The sequence below is a fragment of the Drosophila santomea genome, chromosome 2L, assembly GCF_016746245.2.
Source record: "Drosophila santomea strain STO CAGO 1482 chromosome 2L, Prin_Dsan_1.1, whole genome shotgun sequence".
Classification (NCBI taxonomy): domain Eukaryota; kingdom Metazoa; phylum Arthropoda; class Insecta; order Diptera; family Drosophilidae; genus Drosophila; species Drosophila santomea.
Window position 1 is genome coordinate 6,724,523 of NC_053016.2, and position 26,651 is coordinate 6,751,173.

At 43.5% G+C, this 26,651-nt stretch overlaps 3 protein-coding genes across 4 annotated transcripts in view; 1 reads left to right on the top strand and 2 right to left on the bottom strand.

The window, feature by feature from the left end:
- LOC120456656 (discoidin domain-containing receptor 2) overlaps positions 1-25,694 on the bottom strand; it is a 72,679-nt gene extending 46,985 nt beyond the window's left edge. Inside the window, exons 1-2 of one of the 2 annotated variants that reach the window (XM_039643599.1) lie at positions 25,463-25,694; positions 4,973-5,432 (exon numbers count right to left, since the gene is read on the bottom strand). In XM_039643599.1, the coding sequence (XP_039499533.1) occupies positions 4,973-5,417 (445 nt within the window). In that variant the 5' untranslated portion in view covers positions 5,418-5,432; positions 25,463-25,694. Of the gene's footprint in view, positions 1-4,972; positions 5,433-7,870; positions 8,025-25,462 lie in introns of those variants that run through there. The other variant, XM_039643590.2, reaches the window with a different exon arrangement.
- On the top strand, positions 14,071-14,941 carry LOC120456668. The gene is made up of 2 exons (XM_039643611.1): positions 14,071-14,202; positions 14,268-14,941. Exons 1-2 carry the CDS (start codon positions 14,109-14,111, stop codon positions 14,939-14,941), a joined length of 768 nt encoding a protein of 255 aa, XP_039499545.1. The 5' UTR covers positions 14,071-14,108.
- LOC120456673 (arylalkylamine N-acetyltransferase-like 2) lies at positions 21,896-22,858 on the bottom strand. Its single transcript, XM_039643627.2, has one exon. The coding sequence runs from the start codon at positions 22,828-22,830 to the stop codon at positions 22,180-22,182; it is 651 nt and encodes a 216-aa protein (XP_039499561.1). The 5' UTR covers positions 22,831-22,858; the 3' UTR covers positions 21,896-22,179.
- Positions 25,695-26,651: the final 957 nt, after the last annotated feature.

Genomic DNA, 26,651 nt, shown 5'->3' on the forward strand with positions numbered 1-26,651 from the left:
ATACTCTTTATACAAACCATTTCGATCGAAAAACTCTATTATTGGTTTTACGAACAGAAAAAAACAATTTTGGGCCACACTTTTTGATAAACAAATTTATTTTCAGTATCGCAGCGAATAAAGTCAACACATAGTCATCCGTTTCACTCGCATTGCCCTCGTAATGTTTACTTACATAAACAATATTTATGTGTTCAAAGCTTCCAAAGCATCGTTTTTCTGTTTAGCTCATTGGCTCATTCTTTCTGCAGTTCTGAAAACTCATTTAGTGAAAACGCAATAGCTTAATTATGCACAGACGGCTAAACTTGGCAGTATTGTTCAATGTTGCAATCATTCAACTTCCACTACTTTAAACATCACTCAATATTAACATAAATTAATTATTTTTAATTATTGAAAAACATACAAGCTTGTACAACTGGAGAAATGCAGAGAAAATGCCAGAGAAAACTGTGGCACTAAGTGCTTTGCGTAATTGATGGATGATCCCGATTTGGATTCCAGCATATCCATTATAACAATGGATAACAAAACTCGCCAGCATTTGCAGCCTCCGGAGGACGGATGATTGCCAGGGAAGTGGAAAAAGTATGCCAACTCAAAGGCGACGGCCTGGCAAATGCTAGGTGGCTTTGAGCATGTTATATTTGGGCGAATAAACAAAGGTGGCGAGACCCGGGAAAACATCTCCCTGGGAGGAAACTATTTTGCGAAACTTTGACGGCGAAATGCAGAACTGCAAAGTGAAAAGTAAACAAAGCTCCACGCACAGTGGTCCGCAGTCCGCAAACTATAGCTCAAAGTTTTCAATATGCTTGCAACTGAGCAAAGCAGTTCATTTTATACAATTTCATGGGTTTCTTTTTATAGAACACAGATGCAGATTATAATTTCAAATTCCTATCTAAAAATATTTACAAACATGAATAATAATCGGAGAAACCTAGATCTACTAAAGATATGTGTGTTGCATAAGCAAAAATCACTTTAATGATTTATAGATAACCACTTTGAATCCAAGTTAAATCCAAAAAGGGAGGAAAATATATAAATATATATATTATTTAAGTCTAGAGAGAACAGGTATCTGGTCACTGTGCGGCGGAGGAACTCCAATTGTTGCTGCTGGAAAGCTGGAAAAGTTTCGAGCAGAATAAATTGCACAAAATTTAATTAACTGCACTTAAGTGCGCTGCCCGGCCGCTCCACGCTGCTTCTTCTTCCCTCTGTCCGCTGCAGTTACGCGTGTGTGTGCGATAATCATAATTCAAAGTTCCCTCTTTGGCTGGGCGGGCGGGCAAAACAACACAAACAAAGGAAAGCACCGCGAAACTTTATGAAATTGAAAATTACACAATTTTACAGTTCAATGCTGGGCGAAAGGATCCTCCGGGGGGGCCGAAGGTCCTGATATGTGCCCTGATATAAGCCCTACAAAATTGCTGACAAACACAAGGGATACACTTTCATCTGCAGCCGTTGGGCGAAAATGGAAAATCTAGCTGGAAAACTCAGTTATGGAAGCATTTACCGTGGGATCAAACCTGTCTGTTGAGCCTTAACCACTTCACTGGTTTCAGGAACTCAACTATGTATTTGGAATGTTGATTTTGCAAAAGTGGCATTCTGCGATCGCGGTGGGTATCGCAGGGTATTCATTCGCCGCCACTCCAATGGCATTGCGAATGTTTGAGTAACATGCACACAAAGGCAGTGGGAAAAGTTTCTGGGCGGCCGAAACAGCGAGGAAATAGCGAGCAAAACGCGCCAGAAACGCGCTTAATGACGCGTATCTGCTGGCGCTCATAAACAACAAAAGCAACAGGGCGTGCTTTATGACCAGGTTTCTACCGCCCCCCACCAGTTCTCACCGCCTCCCCCCTCATCCAATCCACTCTATGCCATCCCACTGGGCAAACAGAACTTTTGGCCACGGCCTGTTGAAGCTGAAAGTAAGCTGAAGCTGAAAAGGGGATTCAAGAACTGTGTAAACAAATTACGCACGTATTTTAATTGGCTTTCAATTGGGGACGACGAGCGGGAGTATCTTATGAATGCAATTAAAAAGTGGCTGACCATTCAACTCGCTACTGAATGAGCTGTGAAAAAACCCAAGTGACAACCAAAGATAACCAAGTGACGCCAAATTAAAAATAACAAAAAAGGAAGCTTGAATCGGAGAGCAGAAGCTAATATACCCTGGCAGATTTTCATATTTAAAACGAACTTAATAAAAAATACGAAAAATTCGGATACGAAACAATGAATTCTTTTCTACCATTTTTAATTCATTTTCTGATCAAATTAAATGAAACTACACAATGCCAAATTAGAACACATTATGATACAAAACAACGAAACTGTGATTTCCTCTCTTTAACTTTCCTCTAATTATCCGACAGTTATTATGGCAGTTACATAAAAAACCCTTCCTATGTTGCTGCTCTTATATGTGCACAATATGCGTCTGCTTTTCCATTTGCAAATTAATTCATTTGGAGCTAATTAAATTCCGATCGATCATCATTTAATATAGTTTTTCCAAGCGCCGCAAGTATCTTTTTTTTGCGCACTCCTTTCCTACAGCTGCACTTTAATTTTCAGCCAGCAGCTGTGGTTAAGTGTCGTATTTACTTTTGATTACCATCGAAAGTCTCTGCTACCGGCACTTAAAATGGTGATTTTATGGTGCTGTGGAATCGCCTCCGAGCTCGGGCCAAATTACATGCATTCCCGTAGTTTCGCGTTCAATTTATTGTGCTGGCCACTGTTTCTGGCAACACAACATCTAATACCCATTCATATCAGGTTTTCAGCCCGAGTTTTTCCGCACCACAAAAGGGGGGAGCTCGGAACGAGGTATTAACTTGTTCAAACGCAAAACACTTCGCTGGTAAAAGTGGGCCACGCTTTACATTTAGCAAATCGTTTGGAAATTATATTTCAAATTTTATGCGATGTTCATGGGTTACTACTGGCTAAAAGCATGGATTAGTGCTCTGGAGAAGTAAATTGAAATGGCTGAGTTCATAAAGAAATATAATTAGATTTTTTGGCAATTGTAAAACTTGATCCATATCACGTTTGACCTGAATGAAATTGGTAGCTATACCACATTTTAAATTTCAAATAGTTGAAAAGTATAAACCTGCGTACACTTCCCAATCGAATCAGCGTTCATATGTATCATTTATCTGGGCAGACACCACTTGACCTCCAAAATGCTAACTGTCGCACATTTATCATGAGCTATGCACCCATGGAAGGGCTGCTTGTTGGAGGATGGAGGGCTTGGGCATCCCGATCCATGGGCCAGTTTTCAACGCACATTTCAAAACGATTTATACGACCATTTAAACGGTTTGGGCCTTAGCATTATCAATTTAAATACAGAGTAAAGCCAGCTCTGCAACTTGGTCGACCAAAGGGGACCAAAGTGGTTCGAGGTAATTTTTTATTCGCTCGCTGCAGAGCGATTCGAAAAACGTTTCAACGTGCCCACGGTCAAATGAAATATGGCAGTCACTTGTCGGTATTTACGTATCGCAAAATATGTGTATTCAACAACAGACATATCTGTGGATGCAGATATACAGATCCAGATACGGATACAGATAGCTAAAATGGTAGCGGTGCGAACTGCAAGTTTAAAAGATATACGTAATAAACATAAAATCCAATTTCGCCAAGTATTGACCATAATTACAAGCTGAAGCTGAAGTAAAAATGTGATTTCTGGTATGAATATTTTTGAGTGTGTGCTGCTATCTGAATGCTGGACCATATATATTGTTGCCGCCTTCCAAATGCTGAAAACAAGTTGACGGCTCGCAGCAACCAGATAATTTGTTATGCTCGCCAGACGAGCAGCAAGAAAAACAAAGCCCCTTCAGAGGGACCACACACGCACAGGTGAGCGGTGAACGGTGAGTGGTGAGCGGTGGGGGGGGCTGTATCTTGTATATATACTATATAGTGGGTCCGGGTCTCGGCCAATCAGCAATGGTAATGAGCGGCAACAGCCGCCGAGGAGCAGTTGTGTCCGAGCGACCGAAGATGCAGTCATCTATCAAAAGAGCCGCCGTGGAGCTTCGATTTGGCATCCATCTCCATCTTCAGCTCCAGCTTCAGCTCCATCCGACTGCGCCGCCCCACGCCCATTTATCCCTGACCAAAGCCCCTCCTCTCCGGCTGATGACCAAACTCATGTTTATTAATGACGTCGTCGGGCCGGAGTCTACGGATCAATGGCGCTTTGCGTAAATTTTCCGTAATTGGTTGTGGGCAAGTGGGCAAGTGGGCGAGTGGGTGCCGGGTGGGTCTTTACTCTCCGGTCCCAGGTCTCCGGTCTCAGGTCTCAGGTCTCCGGCTTCTGGACGGACCACTTCCTTGGCCCAACAATTATTAGTTACGGTTTTGTGTTATTGGTAAATACTTGAGCAGCTGGCGCTGGCCAAGAACGAGGGGCAGAAGCTTTAGCTGCGGGATCATGACCCTTTCCGGTTTGCGGTTGATTGATTTCCATGCTGATTGCTAAATGCAAATGCAGGTGTATGGGAGTCCTGCACTTGACTCGAAATTCCCTGAATATACAATGCATTTGGATCGAGATCTGCTCGTATGTCCATGCAGCTCTACCCATGCATGTGATATGTAAAATTTGGTCACGAATTTCTTTCGCTTTCGAAGCTGTCTTCGTTACGTGCCGAAAATACGTTTTAATATATTTCAACATTCGGTGTGTGACTCTTTTTGTTGAAATGCACAAATTGTATTTCATGGGAAATGCACATGTGACATTTCTCATTGATAGTAACAGGTGAGCTACAAATATGAGTTTTGCATGTACATTTTGCTTGTAAAATTGCCATACTCCAGGACCCTACTTGCACTGCTCTGAAGTGGTTTGATCATTTTTTAAAAAACAGAACAGATAATCAGATTTAAAAATCATATTTGGAATACTCACCGATTTGCAGTTCCGTCAGCAACCCAATGGATCCTACGGAAGCTGGAGTTTCCGGCGTTCCGATTCCTGTGCCCATTCCCAATCCCATTCCAAATCGGTTGGCCAATAAAATCAAAGTCAGTGTCAGCCAACATAAAGTTTTACTGTTATTAACACCATGACGCTTAATGCGGCAATAACTTTTTAAATAATTTGTTGCAGGGCGCCTTGAGTCGTGCCCCTCGACCCGTCGACCCTCCTTCTCCTCGAGCTCCACTGGAGCTCCAGTTGTGGGCGACCATTCGGTTTGGATGTGATTCAGCCAGGCGCTCCGTGAATGAATTGAATTCAATTCTTGTAACTTTATTGCAGGCATTTTGATTTCTCGTATTTTCTTCTGTCCTTTCCTCGCGCGTTTTTCACACGTTGGCCATTTCGACATGATGGCAGGGGGCACCCTCCACATTTTTATGTTCAGGCTCTGGAAGAGAAGAGTGGCAGTGGCTGGTATAGAAATTAAGGTAAATTCTAGAGCAGAATTGCTGAAATTGCGCAGCTTAATCGGCGGCACTTTAAGTATGCCAGCCATGCGAGGCCCCGGCCTCCCTAAATACATCATTGTCAGCAAATTAATGTGACGTGACCTTGCAAACTGTCGCGTTTTTGTCACATGACAGCGCGATGGCGATGGCGATGGCACAGGAGGCGGCAGGATTTCCCGGGCTGAGCCAGCACAAATTTATGTAAAACGTCAGACGCACTCAAGGGACCGAGACTCCCTACTCCCAGAACTCCCTACTTCAGTATCCCCCCAGCGGATACGCGTCCCTCGGCGAGATGCCAAAACGTGTCAAAATAAAAAAACACAAACAGCGCGAAAAACTAAGCAAAAGTGGCGTACACAGCCGCCGAAGGAGCAGAAGTTTCTTAGGGGTCGGGGCCTCCCCGGTTTTTGCCCCTCTTCGTGACTAACTTCTACTAGCAAGACGTTTAAAGTTGCAAAGGAGTTTATTACAAGAAGGTTGTGTCTCAAGTATAATACCCCTTTTTGTTAAACCAATGAATGACTTTAAACTGCTTTTATCGATTCCCAATTCCAATATTTTATACATCCTTTGCTTAATCTATTTTATTAGTTGTTAAGCAGTTTTAGCCACCACTTGTCCTTGCCCCAACTATACCGCCGAATTGTGACTTAAGTGGCGAGAAACGCTATGAGCAAACTTCTAGGTCTGACAATTTTAATTTTCTTAAACAGTGCCAAGGGGAAAAGATCAAAAGGCTCCATCAAACAGAAATAACATTTTTCACAGGCATTTCGCCGACGCAAAAATGCACTCGAGCAATTAATAAAATGTGAAATGAAAACGGCAGATGAAAAGTTGGGGGAGTTTTGCCAGATGATGACAATGAGGACGGTTGAGGGAGATTGAGGGGCGGTTGGTTGGGCGGTTGGGCGGTTGGACGGTATGGATGTGGAAAAACTGGCGCCCACACTTCCTTTCATATGCGAAATGAAAAATTTTACGCCAACTTGACAGTGGAAGTGGCAGCAAAGTTGCAAATGTGCCGCAATTCAGCTGCTGTTGTGCTGTTTCGCAGTTTCGCTGGTTTGCTGTTGGTATCGCTGCTTTCTGGTTTTCGTCGCCAAAGTCGCCAAAAATAAAAGGCATACACTTTTTGTACCAACAATACCACTTGAGCACACAGCGAGTGCAGCAGCAGTAGTGCACTGCTCCTAGTCGCAGTCGCAGTCGTGGTCGTGCATAGTTTTTATGGCCACAGGGCGGCCTTTTAACGCCAACTTCGCTGCTCCACAGCTCTCCGCAGTTCCCCCTTCTCCCACCCAGTTGCAGTGGGGCAAGCGTGGCAGCTGGCCGGAGATGTGGACTCCAGTTGGAGTTGCAAATGGTCTGGCCCGCGGTCTGGAAATTTCTGTTTTTTGCCCGGTAGCTGTTGCCACAGCGAATGCCAATTTGCATGTGACGAAAGCGAAGGCGAACAACTTGCTTGCGAGGCGCCTCGTTTCGAGTGCTCCAAATTGTTAGTGACCTGCTGATGGCCAAGGGTCAGATGTTGGACGAAAGCTACTGCACATCGTGATTCATTTCCGTCTATTACAACTTTTGGCAGTGTCATCTCGACCACTGTTACTTTTGATGTAGGGCTAATACTCACACTAAAAGATAATCACTGCCCAGTTTTTCAACTGCTGTTTTTTATTAGACGTCTCTTGGTTTTATAACATTTCTAAGGCACATCAATTAATGTTAATATTAATTAAAAATATTTCCTCTATTTTACAAAGAGTTAAGCAGTTGTATGTTAAAGTAGTAAAAATTCTTGTAAAATATTTGTGTGGTTATAAATTCATTTCATGGCTTTGCATGCGGTTCCGTCTATCCTATTCACTTTTTTGCCTCAGTGCAATCATCCAGCATTTCCCCACTCCTGCCGTCTCTCATCTCCCACCCAAATCGTCTGGATCTACTTATTTCCCACATAAAATATCCATAACATTACCCACAATTGCCATGCAATTTTAGGACCGCAGAAAGTTAAAAAATTGCCCCCCCACCACAACGCTGCCCGTTTTTTGGGCCTTCATAATGTTATTGTTGCGGATGCCGTTGCCCGACGCCCACAAAGGGCAAATTAAAAAATGGTTTAAATGGTTTGTGTCTATTAATTTTTCCAAGCTTTCCTTTTTCGCCGGTTTTTGGCGTTGCCGCCGTCGGCGACGTCGGCAACATGTGTTGCATGTGGCAATTAAATGGTGGAGACACAGCAACATCCACGGGCCAAATGGATGGAAAAAACACGAATGCACTGCTGAGGGGCTGGAAACGGAGGGAAAGTGTAATAATTTACGCGTTGTGCCTGGAAAGGCAAATAAAACTCAACTTTTTAGTGACTCACTTGGCGGCGTTTGGAAATTTTCGGAGCTCGACGGAGTGCGAAAATAATACGAGCAACTAGGTACTTGCAACTTGCATTTGAGGGGAGTTTGGGGAAATCGGCGGTACGGTGGAGTCTCGGCATAGAAAACCATATGCATGGCGTGATGGGAAGTCTGGCCCTCTTTTGTCCGCAACAGATTGCAGAATGCATTACCCGTCTGCTGCTTGGGTTTAATGAATTCACACTTTAAGATTGCTGAGAATACAGAAAACATAACAATAACTTTAATAGCAAATGGTTGCATAACTACTTCTTGGTCTCGAATTAAAACGCTCTAGTAAAATTCCTGACTGAATCTAAAAGGAATTTTACTAACACTTAGTGTTCTGGCAAGCGAAAGCCTTTAGTTGGCCGAATAGTGCTATTATAGCCATAGCCCCAGAGCTTTTCCATTTACGGAGTCATAAACATAAATCATCGGAGGGCGGTGGAAGCGAAACTTTCGCTTAGCAAAACGAGAAATTCCCAGAGCCATAATTTTTCAATGTCTCCGACACCGCATAATTGCAGCGCAATTTTGCCGTATTTAATTTCAATGTCTAGCAACCTTAACCTTCCCGAAAGTTGAGTTACAACGCAAAAAGAACGAAAACCGGAAATGCAGGTGGTCAAGGAGGTAAAAAGGGGGAAAAATCACGCGACGAAGGCTTACAATTTATACGTTCTTTTAGTAGACATAGTATTCTAGTAGACATTTATTCATTCTACAGAAAGTTGCTGTCTGCCCCGAAATTAATAGAAAAAATTAAATAGAAATTCGAAATTAGAGAACACAATTCAATAGACCATAAATCCTATAAACAAGCTAAATAAACGCGTTTTATCTTTGCCCATTACAAATTAGGGAATTACCTAGAAACAGCTAAACACGAATCTTTACTTTTACTTACAATAAAATTTTCACTCAATGGCAGAAACATAAACCATCCGAAGGCCCCAGACAAATGCCAAATTGCCTCGCAGCCGAGAAGAAGTCATAAAGGCAACAACCTTTGCCCCAAGCCATCAGAAATGAAAGAGATTCGCCGGAAGACTTCGAGGAGCTTGCGAAATGGTCCACAGAAGGTGGGACTCGGGATTCCGCCCACTCAAAAACACACGCATTCCGCGGCAGAGACGGAGATGGAGGCGGAGGCGGAGGAAACACAACTTTACAAGAAACACCTGTCCACATCCCCACACCGAATCCCTGGAAACCCGCCGTCGGCGGAGCAGGAGGAGTGGGTGGTTGCCAGTCTAGTTAGGAAGGGAATGAATACAGGCGAATTTGAAATAAAAATGCATAAATAAGAATGATGAAGACGAGGAAGACGTGGGGGGTGTGGATCTGCACTGCAGCCAGAAATGATTTCAATATCAACACGAACGCCTTTCTGCGCGGTTGTAACTTAAAGAGTCATCATAATATTTTGAAATCAAAGCTGCACCATAAGCCGGACGGGAGAAATGGAGGTGGGTTACTTTCCGGTCGCAGCTGGCGTTGACACTACCTCGATTGTCTTTCTGTTTTTCCTCATTTTCCTCCATGTCTGAATGTCCGACCGAGTAATGGGATTTCTTATTTCCTTTTTTTGGGGCACGCCCCCTTGTCGGTGGGGCAGCTGAGGGGAGGGAGGGTGAGGGTATAAATCCTATTGGTTGGCAACGCCTATCTAATCATTTTCGTGTTGACAGTTGACACTTGAAATAAAATGCTGAAATTGCAATGTCTTCATCTCGCTGGCTGAGTTTTTCCCAGCTCACAGCTTCTTGGCTGGGTCTGATTTAAATGTTATAGCACTTGCCTATCTGGATGGGCAATGGGACTTAGGAAACTAACTTGTAATGGCTATATTTAGGTATTTTCTGAGTAATTCAGTTTGAATAAAGATATCGCATCAAAGCTAAAAACTGATAATGAATAAATGAAAATATGTAGTTATTCTTTTTACTTACTTTACTGACTACTACTACTCTTTACTTCTCTAGCAAAAAGTTCTTCCATTGAAAGCTATAAACCAATCGGAATCTCAAATTGAAGGCACACTCTAAAGGAGGTTCTTCACCTCACGATCGTTGGCAGCGATTAATGTTTTGTTTAAACAATGTGAGGAGATACTACTAATCTGACTAGGTGGTATAGTTTTACAAAGATTTCCAGTTAGTATTTATGCGATACTCAAGATTGTGGGTTATAATCAAGCAGACACTCTTCTTAAAGAGGTCGTGATGATTGCACCTTGCACATACAACATTTATATTTTGTATTTTTTGAAAATAATAAGAGAAACACATTTTTCTTTTCCCTGATCACTTCGTTTTGACTTCGGACTTAAGCCATAATTTGATTTGTAGTCATTTAACGTGCTGCTGATCTGGCTGAGGACAATAAATTATGAGCTCGCGAAAATCTTTTGCATAGCCAACCGAGGGGCGTTGGGGCATTGGAGCATTGGAGCAAGGGGGCGTGGCATGCAAAGCAGAGTCCGCGCAAATGACGCATGAAAGCAAAATCAATAAGAGCAGCGGGAAAATGCCAACTCAGACCCTTTCTGTGGTCGGTTCATTTCACAGGTCCTGTCCATTACCGGGGTAAAACACGCTTATTTAAGCAATAATTTCTTGGCTCACTTTTCCTTCTTGGCCAACGCCACCGTCTCAGCCTCTTTTTTTTTTTTTTTTTTTTTTTTTTTTTTTTTTTTTTTTTTTTTTTTTTTTTTTTTTTTTTTTTTTTTTTTTTTTTTTTTTTTTTTTTTTTTTTTTTTTTTTTTTTTTTTTTTTTTTTTTTTTTTTTTTTTTTTTTTTTTTTTTTTTTTTTTTTTTTTTTTTTTTTTTTTTTTTTTTTTTTTTTTTGTTTTTGATTAATGGTCGTGTTCATAAAGTGACACATTGAAAATTGGAAAGCAAATCAAGCACAAAGAGCAACGCCGAAAAGTCGCTGGGCAAACGCATGAAATCAGCACAAAGTAAAAATAAATAAATAATGCCAGCAGTGGGCGGTGGGTGGTGGGTGGTGGTTGGGCTAAGATGGCGCTAAAAGTGTAAAAAGTATAAAAAAAAAGTATGGGCCTGGGGCCTAAAGGTCGTCAAAGTAAAAAATTCGATAAATGAAAATGGACAGCAGCAGAAAGCAGGCGCTGCGCACGAATTGAAACGGAAATCCTTATTGAACTTGAGTGAGCCGAGGCTCCGTCTCCAAGGAAGGTCGAGTGGGTGGTGAATGGTGGGTGGTGGGTGGTAGGGGGCGTGTTTCTGCTTCGTTCCTGCAGCGTTGGCAAAGCGGAAAAGCGTGCTGCCGAAAATGTGCGCTGCTGAGTGGCTCCACTCGGCACACTGGGAAAATCAGTGGCTCATTTTCCGCCCTGAGCCCGAATGATCTCCTTATCCCCGTCCCACAGCCCGCACACATTTTCTCGCAGTGTGTGCGCGCTGCTAAGCAATGCTGTCCAGCGCCGGAAGTGAATTGGCAGTGCGACAGAAGCGCTCTCTGTGCCCAAAAACACACACACACCCACACACCCACACACCCACAAACACACAGAGGAAGCGAGCAGGAAATGGAGGGAAATGCCTTTTTCGATCTGGGATCAGCAGTCGCAGCTGCGGCATGTAGTGCAAATGCTAGCTCAGCTTCAGCTGAGGCCCAAATGTATTTGCAGCTAACAGGGACTCGCAATTGGATTGTGATAAGCCATTTCGACTGCGGGAGGATGTGACATCAGTGCTGTGTTGCCAAACTTGATACGTAACATTTTTTAGAGCTAACCCCATGTCATCAATCAAAATAAGTGACAATCAGCGCGAATAAACAAACATGCTTTCACTTCTTCAATAACTTTAAGTTTTCGTTCGATAGTGCTAGAATGGACGATTTGCGTTGCTTTTACTGGCTGTCAATTAAAGCTCGTGTCCTGGCCAAGGACTCAACAGATTGCCTGGCCATTTCAGGGAATCCTTCACTTATCCCAATCTACAGCCATTGGAGCATGAGGGAGATTAACACGACTGGATGCTGGCCAAGACCACAACAACTTTAATTAAGCTCAAAACGCAGCAGAGAGTTCCTCGGTCCCCTCACCACCTGGAAAGTCACCACAAAAACACTCGTCCTTCTGCGGCAGAAGGCTTTGCTACGCCCACTTTTTGAACTGGGGATGGTCCAGTTCCGTCTTAACTGTCAATTTGCCTAAAAATGCTACAGCAGATGCAAATTTGTGCCAGTGAGGTGGATCCTGCTTGGCCAGGTGCAGTCCCTGTCCCGTTTGTATTTGCCGGAGCACAGAGCTCCCCGCACAAAGCCCTTCTCCTCCAGTGGTTCTAAAACTGGTGGACCGCCTGTGGGAGCCCGTAGATTTCAGCATAACGAATTGGATTGTCACGGCAATCGATAAATGTTTGCACACAGGCCGCTCCAAATGTAGGCTAAGTGGCCGGAGCTGGAGCTGGAGGTGGAGCTGCGAGGGCCTCAAGGATAACCACCCTCACCCTCACTTGGACACCACTGGGTTTTAGGCTTTGATGGCCCAAATTATCTCGCAACGTCCATTTAATGACGCTGCTTTGGCCCAAATCATTTTTAATAGGGGCTGCGTAATGCTTGGCCATCATGAGCTGATGAGTTTAAAGTGATGTAAATCTTGTTCAAGGATATAATAAGGATGGCGACCTCTTTTCTACCTAAGATACATGCTGATTAGGTAATGCTAACTAAAAGTTAAAAATTAAAACACATTTGGAAGTACACTAACGTCTTAGAAAAATCTGAATACATAAAATATACATAGGTAATGATATTCGATAAATGTTGTGCAATTAATACTGTAGACCTTGTCTGATAAGACTGCAAGCCAGATCATTGACAGAGAAGTAATTTAATTTAAGGCTGCACAGGCTCTTCATTTTGTTAGTACTCTATTAGCCAGTATTGAAAGCTCTAAATAAATTTCTATTCATTTCATAGAAAAGCCGAAATGTACGAGTTGAACACAAGACCAAGAGAATCTCTTGGCCCAAAGGCCTGTGGTCAATATAGAATGTCAGTTTCGCAGAGCGATTTCCATGGGTTCTGCAGGAGAAAGATTGCGCACAGTTTTTCTTCAGTTATTTACCCACTTTCCCGCCTGCCTTTTGGCCCGGCCTAATAGAATTTAAATCTGCTAAATCCTCGTACATGACAGTTTTCTGTGCTGGGTTTCTGGGTCCTCTGTTGTGGCTCCTGTTGCTGTTTGCCGATGCCCCTCTACTTCTCAAGCTCGAGTCCTGTGGCCTCTTATTTATTTTTACTTACGACTGCTTCTCGAACTGCTCCGTCTGAAAGGCGGGATTCCATCTGGGAAGCTTTGGAACTGTGTGCGGTCTTGAGGTGATTTTGATTGAGTGCGATTTGTACTTTGTGTTGGCTACGTGTTTTGATTTCTTAAATAATATTTACCTCGTGTGCTACACAGGCTACACAGGCTACACAGGACTTATTGTTGTCTTTGGCCTTTGATTGCACAGGATGAAATGGTCTCAACTTTTACTTTTACCGCCTCTGGTAACGGATATTCGTTCAGATAGTATTTACTCTTTTAACATTGGCCTTGTTTGCCCAGTCCGAAAACAGGAAATGGATTTATTATGGCGAATCAAATGGCATCCGCATAGGAGTAACTTCCAATTTTTATTATTCTCCAACATTTTACCTATGACTCAACATTACTCCCCTATTTATATTCTTAGAAACGAGACCCGTGGCTTTCTAAACTCTTCCCAAGTTCAATGTATCTAATGCTGGGGCTAATGTCCTCTAATTCAGTTCGCAAAGATCCGATCGGCAATCTGCCGGCCTTTGTACACAGATCATAAATATCTACGTCGACGACGACTATAAACTAAACACATTAGCGCCCAGGGGGACCGAAAGTACACACATCTGAAATAAACTGTCGAAGACTACTTAGTGCTAAATCGATCATGAAAGCGGCCGAGGGCGAAAGAAAACCCGTGAGTCCATTCAAAAGACTCACTTTACGAGTGTAATAAACGTGAGGCAGCAGTGCGTTGGGCCAAAGTTGATTTACGAGCTGATATGAATAAATTGCGAGTGTGCCCAGTCACCTAGTTAGGCGGTGAAATTAGCAGTGAACCTTCAGCAGATGTAATTCTTTTGTATAAATAGCAATAGATATCCAGTGGAAGAGCACAGTCACCTCCAGAAGCTATTCATTGACATACCATGAGAACCCTTAGCGTCTTGATTCTCCTCGCTGCCCTTGTGGCCTTTTGTGCGGCCCAGCAGTCCTCCAGTGGCAAGAATAGAAAGGAGAATGGTAAGTCATCTCGATCACAACCCAGAGGATTCTAATCCGATAATCCGATTCTCGTTTCTGGGCAGCCTTCTCCAAGATCGTTCCGCGCCTGCTGTGGAACATTAAGCGCGGCGACCAGGAGAGCCACCGCAACTCCCAGCAGCCCATCATCATAGTGCAGCAGCCCAGTTCGAATCAGGATTCGGATAGACACCACCATCACAACCCCAACTATCCCTACTACCCGTACTACCCGCCACCACCACCACCGCAAAGCCGTCCTCCGCCACCATTTCCCGGCATGGACTGGAACACTGTGGGCGGAGGACCCACGTACCTGATCATCAACCCCAACAACATGCAGGGCATCTACCTGCCATCTTCCAGCTCCAACAGCTCCAACTCCACCAGCTCGCGGCGCAGCGCCTTCGTGCCCACCATTTCCGATCTGCTGCAGGGCCTCAACCTGGACGACCTGGCCGATGGAAGCCTGTTCGAGGACGATTCCGAGGTGGTCAACGCTGCAGAGGAGGGGAATGCGGAGGTGCCACTGCCCGATGGACCGATCACCCAGGGTGACGACGATCGCGACGAGGACGTGATCAGCGAGGACGAGATCGATGCGCTGGATCGCCAGAGCAACAGGGGATTGAGTCCCAAGCACCTGGTCTCCATCCTGATGCAGGACAAGCGACGTCGCCGCATCCAGGAGGTACTGGCTGGCATCTATCTGAGGAACTACAATCTGAACAGAAAGTAATCGAACGGACACGAGAGCAGATACAAATTGAAATTGTGCGAGGCTGAATAAATAGCGGGCACCTTGCCCAAAAACACCCCATAAAGTTGGCTCCACTCGGCAGCTCAGTATTTTGTCTTCATTATGGGGAGCACTTTATCATAGGTCCCCGGAGAAATCTAAGCCAAGTTGCTGGCCCCCAGAGGAGCTACTCCGGAGCTGGCTAGCTGTTTGCCTTAGTTGCTGCCATTCTGCATTGTTACGACTTTCCCAGTTGCCGTAGCACTAAAATAATCTGCAACTGCAGTTGAAATATTTATTTGCAATTCCCCAACCAGGAGGAGTAAGCCAGGATCTGCCAAAAACCAGGAGGAGCTGCCTGCCTCCAACGACAGGTGGCACCGGTGATGGGCGGAGATTGGGGTTTGGAGTCTGGGTTCTGGATTCTGGATTCTGGGGCAGAAGTTGGGCGTGATGAGCAGCTGCAGTTATTGTTTCACCCGGAAAACTTTCTCAATGGCCAAACTCGGAGGTAGACAACTTGAAATTATTCGCTGCAAAGTTGAGTTTCAATTGGAGTGGCGAAAATGTGGCACTTAGGTGACCCAGACTTAGGCGACCATATCTATCTTATGATCGCTTGGATTAGTAATAGGGCATAATTAATACTTGACTCAAAATATTATGTCTGCTAGATTAAATTCTCAAATGGTAATAATGTTTTCGTTTAATTAGCAGGCCCAGCTGGCTTTTTAAGCTTTTTCAAAGTCTGCAAACCGACCGAACCCTTAATAATATTCATCTGCCAGAAGGGCTACCCTTCTTCCTGTTCCAGTTTTAAGCAATAAACTCTGTTGACCTTAAACCTCTCCTACGGCTCTTTAAACTTAAATCACAAGCATTTCGCATTCGGCTTGCTTGTGCCGGAGCTATGCATAAACCTGAGCTCTGGAATTCCTTTGCTCCAGCCTCCGCAGTTTCCAGTTTGCCCGTTTCCATTGTTGCCGTGAAATAAGATAGAAGGCGATGCAGGGCGGGGTGCAGGGATTGGGGAAAAAAGATGCCAGGTGTTGTACCTGCAGGAGCTGCTCCTCAGCTCCTCAGCTCACCAGCTCTCCTTCTGCTTCAGCTCCGGGTTGAGCTCCCCTCTCCGGCGCAAATTCCGCAGGAGTCTGGCAACATGGCTCCTACATTTTGTTGGCAGCATTTTTTCCGGCTACCTACCTGTGTCTGGAAGTTGGCCGTTTGTTGCATGTCCTGCGGCAGGCGAACTTGTTTGAAATTTGACGTGTGTAGTTTGCTGACCAGGAGCAAAATGGGGTGTAGCAACCCGAGATGGGGTGGACTACGGACTACGGACTACGGACTGTGGACCTGGACTGCAAGGCTGGGGCACTGCTGAAAATTTATATCCAAGCTGCCATTGCATCCAGAGTAGCTCGAAAAATGTTCATTTTAATTTTTTCCCTCCTTTTTACCAGGTATATACTGCGAGATATTAGATTTGGAATGTACCAAAAAGTTGTTACCCTCTAAATGGCATGTCGAGCAACATCAAGATTTCAAAATTTGAACTTAATTTCTTAACTTGAGGTGATAAAAATAAATGAATGTAAGTGTATTTTATGAATATTCAAATAAAGAGGATCTCAAGAGGAGCGCATAGTTATTTGATCTTGAACAGCGTACTGTTGAGTTTAGTAAAGAGTATCTCCTCTTCGAGACGCTGCTCTGATGATTCGAGGCTGCTACCTCTGCTTTTACTTTGGCTGGTTTTTGCCAACAAATTGACGAATGTCCCGGCACTGGGATTGAGTCTGGGGAATGCTCTGGCAGAAAAGCTTTGTGGGTAGTGCGATTTGGTGGAGCCTGTGCAAACTTTAGTAAGATGAATGTTGGCACAGGCAAATGACAGGCAGCGAGTGAGTAGCTCCCGTCTTGATTTTTGAGTCCATAATGACAGGGGCCAGCTGGGCGAGAAGGAGTGGAGCTCTACCTGCTCCTCTAATTGGTTACTTTGTGGCAGAAGGGCAGTGGCAAGATCCCAGTGGCAGATCGAAATAAATCTACCGCTGTCAGTAGCTGAAATCTAAAGACGAGCAGTGAATAATATTATCAAAACCTTTGACTAACTATAGCAGTAAAATTAATACGAGTAAAACCCCCTTGCCAGTACTTACTGCAATTAATAGTAATACTTTAGTTTTATGGTAGAGCCGTAATAAAATTATATTATGGCCGGAGTTTTTTGGCCACCAGCGCTGCCAAAACAGTATTCATTGCTGCGGGCTGTCATCCTGCAGGAAAACCAGTCATTGCCATCCTCTGGCCGAAAAAAGAAACCCGAAAAGGCCATCAAAGCCAACGGGATAAGCGGAGGAGGTGCCTCGGTCTCGGTTTGCAATTTTACAAATGGATTTGTTGTAATTTCTTTTGCCACAGCACCTGATGCTCACATAGTGCAAACAGAGGAGTGCAAAAAAGCGGCTAGGAGTGTGGCAAAACACACTAAGCAAAAAACAAACTGGAAAATAGGATGGGAATAGGCAAAACAACGCCAAAGAATCGGCCCTGAAAGCCAGCAGCCACAAACGGTAGAGAACAAGTTTTATACTTTACACATTTTCACATATGAAAATATTTTTTTGCAAGTTTTTATCACTACCGTAGTACACCCATCCATTCGAAAGCAGAAAACCCTCTAACTTCCCTTCCAGGGGGGGCACAAAACATTTATGGGATTTGTGTTTGCCAGACATGTTTGCATTTTGTATATGCGATATGTTTGAAAATCCCGTTTCTGCCATTTCGTGCACAAAGCCAGGGAAAAAGGATATGGCCACGCCGGAGCGTGGAGCGAGGAGCGAGGAGCAGGGTCCTTTTCATTTTGTTTCCTCGTTTTCGGCGCGGTAATCGGGTGTCTGTGTTTGTGCCTCCATTTCTGCTCATGCGGGTGTGTCTGTCTGAGGTTAGAAAGTTTTCATATATTATGGTAAAGCGAGGAACTGTGCGCTCCCGTAGGCTGGATGTTAATTTGCAGAATGATTAGCATTTCGAAGAGCCGGCAATATTGCCTCAGCTAATGTGAGCGCATCTCAAAAAACTAGATTTTAAAATATTAAAGTTACGTTTTTTCACAGCTTCCCATAAGCAAAAACATCTTTTTTTCTGAAAATTAATCCTAAATTGCCTGTCTAGCTAATTTTTAAATTTTAAATCATTTTGCAACATTTATAAACAGCAACGGAAAGTACTTATACCGCTCCAAACAGCAATTTGTTCCTTCAGTAAAATGAAGAAGGTGGTGTGAGTAGCAGCGACTAGCCACTAAACAGTCATAAACAATGCGACAACCACTCACTGGAATCTCTAATGCCATCTACTAAATATAACAAATGACTTGCATTCACGCCAACTTAATTTTTCATCCCAGTTCTCTATATTTCATAATTTATCGTTTCAAAAATTTTTGTTGCTTGCTTTTGTGTTCCTCTTTCTCTGATTTCTGTGTGGCAATTTCACTTCGAACATTCCAATCTGATTTGTGTGATCGATAAGCGCTCGATTGAGTGTTAAGTGTAACAACTTAAGATAGAAGATACGAAAAATGAGTTGGGGCACTAATAAAGTCACAATATTCAGACAAAAAATAATACCATGCTTAAAAATGATAGGTACTAAAATGGCAAAGTCACAAAAAAATTAGTATTAATTATTGTGGATAATTAAACATTTAGCATAATTTCGCATGCATCTGCTGTCGATAATGAATTTTTTGCTAATCCACGAAAATTGCAATACTCGTATATATCCAACGAATTAGCTTTAACTGTTTAACTTTAAAGCGAGTCAGTGAAGAAAGCGATAGTCATTGTAGTGCTCTCGGCTATTTATATCGTTTATTCTCGTTTTCCCAACGCTGTGCATCCATAACGTCCACAACCTTCCTCCACTTGCAAGCACACAATATGGTACCTCTATTATTAACCAGCAGGTGGCGGCGCGGCCCTTTGAAGTCGGCCGACGACGACAAAGAACGTGACCAAGGCCGACACACAGGCAGAGGTACTCACTCAGTGCGTCAATAAATCAGAGGGCATTTGTCATGCACACGCCCGCTGCCCAAGATCGATACTTCGATGGCCCAAAGTTGCGGATTCTGCTGGCCATACCTGTTGCGCAGGCGCCGATCGTAGGAGCGATAATCGTGGCAAGGACCAAGGACCCATCTATATCCATATATAGATGAACGGCCCAGGATAACACAAACCGCTACGGATAGTGGTTAGACCATGAATCGGGTTGGCCATGGTTTGAGCCATTTTTCAAGTGGTCGAGTCTAAGCCGCACTGCAGCAGACACATAAATCACTTCGGTTTATTAATATTTTTTACTGCGGTTTCCCTTTCGCTTCTCTCACGCTTTTTCTTTAATTTTAAAATCGATTTTTAAGCTTACAAGCAGTTTGACATGTTTGGTTACTGCTAGTTTTGTGTTGTTAGTCTAAAATTTATGTGGGTGTTTTATTTTAGCGTACCCTGTTATTAAGATTGCCATCTTTATTCTCTTACCACTGCATTTTCCACTTCTCTATTCGAAAAATGCAACGAAACACAAACATTTTTTCAAGCAGCTGTCCATATCTAAATTTATAAACCTGAATATTCATGTAATTCGTTTTTACTTCTTGATGAAAATGTTTGGCCCCCCAAGCAGGCTCATTTTGTAAATAAATATTCATAGTTTCGGTAAATATTCGGCAGACTGACCACTTCAAGAAAATCAGATAAACGAGCCGAATTGAAACTACTTATTTGGAATTCGTTAAACTTGTTACACATTGTGTAGGCAGCCAAGTCTGTCCGAAATCGAAATCGGTATTTCAGAATATTTAAATTAGGCATGGGCATAACCGTTTGCTGAGTATATTTTTCATTAATTAAGAAAGCATGAATTGGTATAGTCCCCTCGAATAAATAAATAATATATATGCTCCCCACGGAGTTGACTACGGAAATTGCTTAATCAATTAATTTTCTCCAGATAAAATCAAGAGACCCTGATTTAAAGGATGAGATAGACACCGATTTAAAATTCTTTTGTTGGTCAAAAAAATCTCAAATTTTTATATATAAGGTAGATGCATAGAACATCTTGTTTGGTATGTCATATAAACGAGATTTCATTTTTTTGCTTTTTTCAGCCTTTTAATAGACAATCGGCTGCACAAACGCTCACGCAGAGTGTGTAGCACTTGTTCTAAATTAATCTTCATTAGGGTCACTTAAACAATAACAAAACCGTCAGAGGTCGGTTCATAGAGGGCAGCTGGGCAAGTGGGTAACTGGGCAGCCATATGTTGCAAGTTTTCCGTGCCGCAAAATAATCAGAACTCACGGAGAGGTGCCGCAAACTTTGATTGAATTTTCATTAAATTTTTCGCTGCGGTTGGAAAGTTCGCGCCATAAATCAAAAATTCAACTAGAAAATGTCAACTTTTCACTTTTAATTAGTTTGGCAGAGTATGAAAAAATTTTTAGGTCACGCTCTGCTAGCATAAATCAAAAATTCACTTGCGCAAATATTTGGAGAAAATTTCAGTGCACCTAAAACTGTGGCGGTTTGCAAATATGCCGGACTAACATGGCTTCAGTGACCTCCACTGCGGGATGTGGATGTTTTTCCATGCCAGCGGCTTTCTTTTTAGGCTATGTTGCCGCATTATGCTGGCGACTTTGTTGCAAACACTCACCATTTTTAATTAAAAGTTGAGCCTCCGAGAATCTGCCTAAAGGGTTGCTAAGATGACTGTGAATCGATTGCTCTACATTATAAACTTCAATGTTGATTAAGCATATTTCAGACTATGCGCTTTTAGCTCCTTTCGAGATTTTTCCATTGGGGGTCAGGGGTGAGCAACAACTGTTACTAGTCTGGCGAAACATGGCAAACAGACGGTTCAGTCCAAGCGGTACTGAAAATCCCTCTGACTTTCCTCAGATTTTCCCCTACCGCTCGATTCTTGTCGAACTTATCCTGCAGACATGTAAATTACGTTGGTTTTTGGTTTGTTTGCTGAATTTTCAACCAGACAGGACTTTGTCTGGCCACCCAAAGGACCCATTCCAATGGGCTCCCTCGACTCCATTTACATTCCAAAATATTCTGCTGCAGTTCCAGCCTCACAAGCTTACTCAAAAATGCATTTTTATGTTTTCGACAAATTTTATGTACCGAATGCTAATCCCTCTAGTTGGTAACTACCTTGGGCCATTCCGGTAAGCCTTCATCAAAGGAAACTCGGTGGCATATATAAAGTATCTGGGAGAATTGTCACAGCTTCCATGTTTTGTCAGAGCCAAATATCTGAAAAGCTTCTTGATTAGCGTGAAAAGAAAGCTTTCTCTTCAAGGTAGCCAAATGTGAACCATAATTCTGCTCAGCTTTCACAGCCAATCGAAACCAAAACAACGCACATGTTATGTCATCATATGTTTTATGTGTATAATCACAGATAAGATGATCCCTCGCCCATGTGTATCTCATATATATGGTTTTCGCCTGCATCGCATGTGGCTAGCGATCCGCCAGTGGATTGGATTACAAACACAATAAAACAACAATTAGTTTTTAGTGCGAAAGCGGAAAAATGAGAGCAGGGCAACCACAGTGCCGACAACAGTGCTACGTCCCTTTAATGGACGTAGAAGATGAAATACGATGAACTGGGAGTGTGGAAGTGGGAGTGGGTCCGCAGCAAGGCCGAGCTAATGGGGGGGCAAAGTTCGTGGGATGTGGCACTCGACGGGGAAGATGTGGCTGTCCTCGTTTACGACTTTAACTGCTCATGTTGGACCAAAGCAAAGCGCAGGGTTTCTTATCCCACGTTTTAAATCGCACAGACAAATCGGACAGATTTTCAAAAGTGATTTATGTCGCATAGTTACGATCCGATGGAACAATTCTGTGAAATACTTGGTTAATGGCAAGCTTACTTATTTATTTGCAAACACCCTAGAAGTCAACAACAAACACTTATGATTATGATTTAACTGATTTATCTATAAAGTTTAACTGAAAGCGATATGATGTTGTTTACAATTTCTAGAGATAAACAGAGCTTTCTTATCTAGCGAATTCGGTTCAGTTTCTCACGATTCCCCCTCCCTTTATTGTATATTAACTACCTACATATGCTCTTTGCCACATGATGTTATACCTTAGCTGTGGTTCTATATTCTTTGGTAACTTTCCTACCCTTACAGTCGTATGGCCACGACACTGGCGGAGGTGTGAGGTTCGGATGCCCGCAGGACGATCTCCCCGTGTTCGTCCTTGTAGTCCGCGTAATCCTTCGAGAGGACGCACTCCATGTGCAGGGCGGTCATGAGGCGCCGGGAGTTCATGTTGGTGCAGGTAGACGTCACAAGGGGATAGCCCCGCTGGCGACCCAGCTCAATGGTGGCCTCCACCAGGCGGGTGCCCACTCTCTGGCGCCGCACTGTAGTGTCCACACCGAGCATGTAGAGGTAGAGGGCCCGCTCCACACCGTAGTGCTCGAAGATGTTGGCCTGCCGCTCGATGCCGGCCAGAAACTTGTGTATCTTGTCCAGCAGGAACACCGCCTCCTTGTGCTCAGCCTCCTGGTACTCCCGCTCCAGATCCTCGGGCGCCAGTTCACCGGCCAGAACGACGCCCACAATGCGCTCCCCGTCAACGGCCACCAGGGAGAGATCCTGGGGAATGAGCGAGCGGTGCAGCTCTGCCTCGGCGGGAATCACCTCGCTCTGCTTGGGATCCTCCTGGGGGATCAGCATCAGCGGCTCCTGCTTGAAGAAGTGCTCCGCGAGAAAGGCCTCGACCTCGTCGAAGTCCTCCATTCTCATGGCGCGTATGCTGATAGCTGACATCTTCGCAAGTGCCCCGTTCGCGGACTGAGACTGACAGAAATTTAGCGCAATTTACTTGTTATATATATGCAGTGAACAGTGAGCAGTGAGCAGTGAGCTTGCCATCGTCTCGTTCTGAGCTTTTCACGAATATGGGGCCCTCCTCCCAGTACCGCTCACCACCCAACCACCCACTGACCCGACGCACTGCTCTTATCAAAGCTTTTTTTTCGAAAATGATGTTCGCTAAACAAGCGACCCCGAGGTTGAATGACACCAGTTTTTTTTGTTCTGAGCGTGTGAATAATGATCTCAAACCATTTAGCGGTCTGATTGACGCCACCTGATTAAGACGACTCATTATTTGGCTCATATGAGACCCTGTTAGTCTCGTTGTACTGATCTTATCATGGGGCTAATTCTTTGAGACGTTATATGTAGCTGTTTACTTGCGGGTAGATTCTATTAAGATCTCAAGTGTAGATTGCACAGCTTTAGACTCAATTTAATCTTTCTATATCGCGTGTATAACGGGTAGTTCAAGACAGGTATTTTTTGGTGGGTAATAAACTTGTGGACGGCATTTAAATATAATTTCGATTCAAGCTTTGATAACTGGCTGCAGCTCGACTATAAGATACCCGTTCCTGTGTTCGGCAATTCTTTGTTTTTCTTTTCCTTTTTTAAGCGCTAAAAAATATTCTTTTAAATCTTTTGCGACTCAAGACACGTACATCAAACATAAAATGTGATAGTTAAATCATTTTGGCGTGTTGTTTCCAAGATCATGGATTGTTCATTTGGATAAACAGTTACTAATATCGTGGGTATATGGGTTAAACATGCCTCTGAAACATGGCCAAAAGTCGACTCTGAGTAGTTGTTATCTTGAGGTCTGAAATTGGCGAATTCGCATTCAAATGGTGAATAAATCGCCAAACGATGAGTGGTCGGTGAATGAAATTGAACAGGTTTAAGGCAGGGATTCGTTTTTGCGAATTGCGTGCTTCAATGCGACACAAGTCGGTGGCTGAGTTCCCACCTTCTGTTCGACGAATCACTCGGCTAAATTATGAATCGCTTGTCAAACTCAAAATGCAGGTCATTAGTGCAATTTACTCAACCCCTTTTTAGTTTGCCCTCGCGGACTGTCACACGCACTTACTGCACCACATTAACCCTTTGTTGCCTATCGCCGTTTTGCATTCACCGCCCCCTTGTTGTCTTTTCCAATTACTTGATGGGCTTGATAGTCGTTGAGCCCTTTTAAAGTTTCAAATAAATTTTTTATTTATTTACTTTACGTGCAACGCTCTGTTTTTTTTTTTACCGTTGGCGGTTTTTATGGCAATTTAATTAGATTTAAAAGCCATAAACAAAACGCTATCTCGCTCTGGTCGCTTTGGTCTGGTTTTTAAGGTTGCTTTTACTTGGTATTTCGAGTCGGCAATTGTTTTAAATTATTGGCATTTAATTTGTTGCGTCATTTTCAAGGTTTCCACTTCCGATGACTTCAGAGGGAAAACGAAAACGAATTAAAGTTTATTGAAATCGATTTTCACAGCGCAGAGCAAGAGCATTTGTAGCCATTTTGCGCGTTTCAAGTTTAATTTTCTATTTTTATTTTCGTGTTGATGACAACACCCAGAGGGGCTGGCTGCCTGTGATGGCAATGGGATGGCCTGGGATTTCCCGGTCTACGTGACCCGCTTAACAAATTTGTGCGTGTTTGGGTTCGCCCAGTCCACGACCCCCAGGAACCGACGACTACCGGACTACCGATAGAGTTTGCGCCACCCCCGCTTTATAGTTATTGCACTTTTATCTGCCTGACCATTTCAAAAGTCACTTTTGGCCTCTCCGCTGTCCTCACTGCTCTCTCATTTAATTAAAAGCGAATGCACTGCCAGGGGTCAAAGTTCGTTCCCACGATCACCGCTGCTATCTTAATGCCTGCGGGATTTTCAGGCGCCAAATCGAACTATGGCAAGCCGAACTATGGGCTTTGTATCTGTCACCTAATCAGGCTTTTGATTATCATAACTTCAAAGTCAACATCTTTGCTGTGAGTAGCTATAATCCGTCCATTAGTGTGTTTTAACAATCACAATAATTATGGCCTTTTGGCATGTAACAAGCTAAGTCGAATTTGCTGGCCAATGGACATGGCAAAATACTAAAAACTTAATTTATGAGCTCCGTTTGAAATTGTTTTAAGAGCACAAGCAATTAGTGGGCTTGAGTTATGCAAGTGGAAGAAGAGCAAATAATAATTTAATTATAAGTGGGAGCTCTCAAATTTGATTGGCCGCCAACTTTTACCTCTCAAATTTTGGCCGGTCTTTAATGGGCTCATAAAGCTGTTAGCAAATATTAGGTGCATATTTCGCTGCACATAGTTTTAATTAGTTTCAATTACTTCTTAAACTTTTTATTGGATTCATCCCGACCACGCGAATTACCGTTAATCAGCCCGTTATGACGAGCTAAACGCCGAAAAACGAAAGCATAACTCTCATTTTCACATAATCAAATCGACAGGAGACGTCGTTTAACTTTAGTTAACAGCATTTAAGCCAAACGAGGTTAACTTTCGGTGTGGCTAGCGGTTCAGCCGAGTGGCAAAAGTGGGTGGGGAGGCATATGGGCTCACCTGGACATTCGGAGGCGTTTGGAGTCCTGCGGATGATCCAATGCTAGCATGATGACGTTGCACATGGTTTAGTTACCGTTAGCACTAATCACCGCCAAGGTCGACACACGCGATAGCCGATAACGATAGTCTACAATCGATTGCCGATTACCGACTACGATAGTCGATGAACGATAGCCGATGACGATTGGTGTAACACCGCCACTTGTCCGACGCGTTGCTCCAGCAAAAGTTTCGCAACGACTACTGGCCCGTCAACTGGAGCTGCCCCAACGAGCGCCACAATGTCATCCACACGCACGCTCACACACACACACCTGCACGGAGGACTCCACACACACGCACACGAAAGAGGAAACATTTGCGATTTCCTTGCGCGACGTTTCCTGCCGCCGCAAAGAGAGCGAGTAAGAGTAGGTGAAAAGAGCGCCACTCTCTTTTGTGGTTGGCGCAAACTCGCTCGCATGTGGATCGCATTTGTTGTGGCAGCAGATTGTGAGTGGGCGGGGGGAGGTGAGTTGTTGCTGGCACAGGTGAGTCCATAATTCTGGCCTGTAAATACAAGTAAAAAGGTAAATAGTTTCAAAGGCAACATTTAATACAGCAAAATTGCGCATTTGCCGAGATAGTTTTAGAAAACAGAATAACCATTTTCACAAGTTCGCTGGAAAAACTCTCCGACTGGTGCATTAAATATTTAAAATTATTGATTACATTTCTGGACCTGCTTCACCTTTCACCGCCCAGCCCGCCCACACAAACAAAACAAACTCAACGTTACTTTGTATTAACTTGAACTGTAGCGGAGAGTTCGGCGATTTAAGAGCGAGCTCGCGCTCTCTTCGGCTCCCGTTATTTCGGCACGAAGCGTCGTATAAGAGCGCGACTGCCTGTTGATAAGCATTTACATTTACATTTACATTTGCATTTACATAGGGTAAATACCGGGCTGTGGAACCTAACAGCACAACTCTGCGGGGGGTCGGGGCTCATGTAAACAAGTACAAAAGTTTTCGACCCGCAAAAGAGTTATTATGGAAAAAATTGCAATGGGCTATCCAAAAAATTAATTATCCTGAACGGAAGTGAATGTAACTTTTTTTTTAAGTTTTAACAAAGTAAAGCAGCATGTCACCGCGAAATGTATTCAACTTTTATCAGCCAACAAAGTAATGAAGCATTTCTACCT

Coding starts and splice junctions, on each gene's coding strand:
- LOC120456668 (XM_039643611.1), top strand. CDS start 14,109: ATGAGAACCCTTAGCGTCTTGATTCTCCTCGCTGCCCTTGTGGCCTTT. Junction 14,203..14,267: donor CAAGAATAGAAAGGAGAATG/GTAAGTCATCTC, acceptor GTTTCTGGGCAG/CCTTCTCCAAGATCGTTCCG.
- LOC120456673 (XM_039643627.2), bottom strand. CDS start 22,830: ATGTCAGCTATCAGCATACGCGCCATGAGAATGGAGGACTTCGACGAG.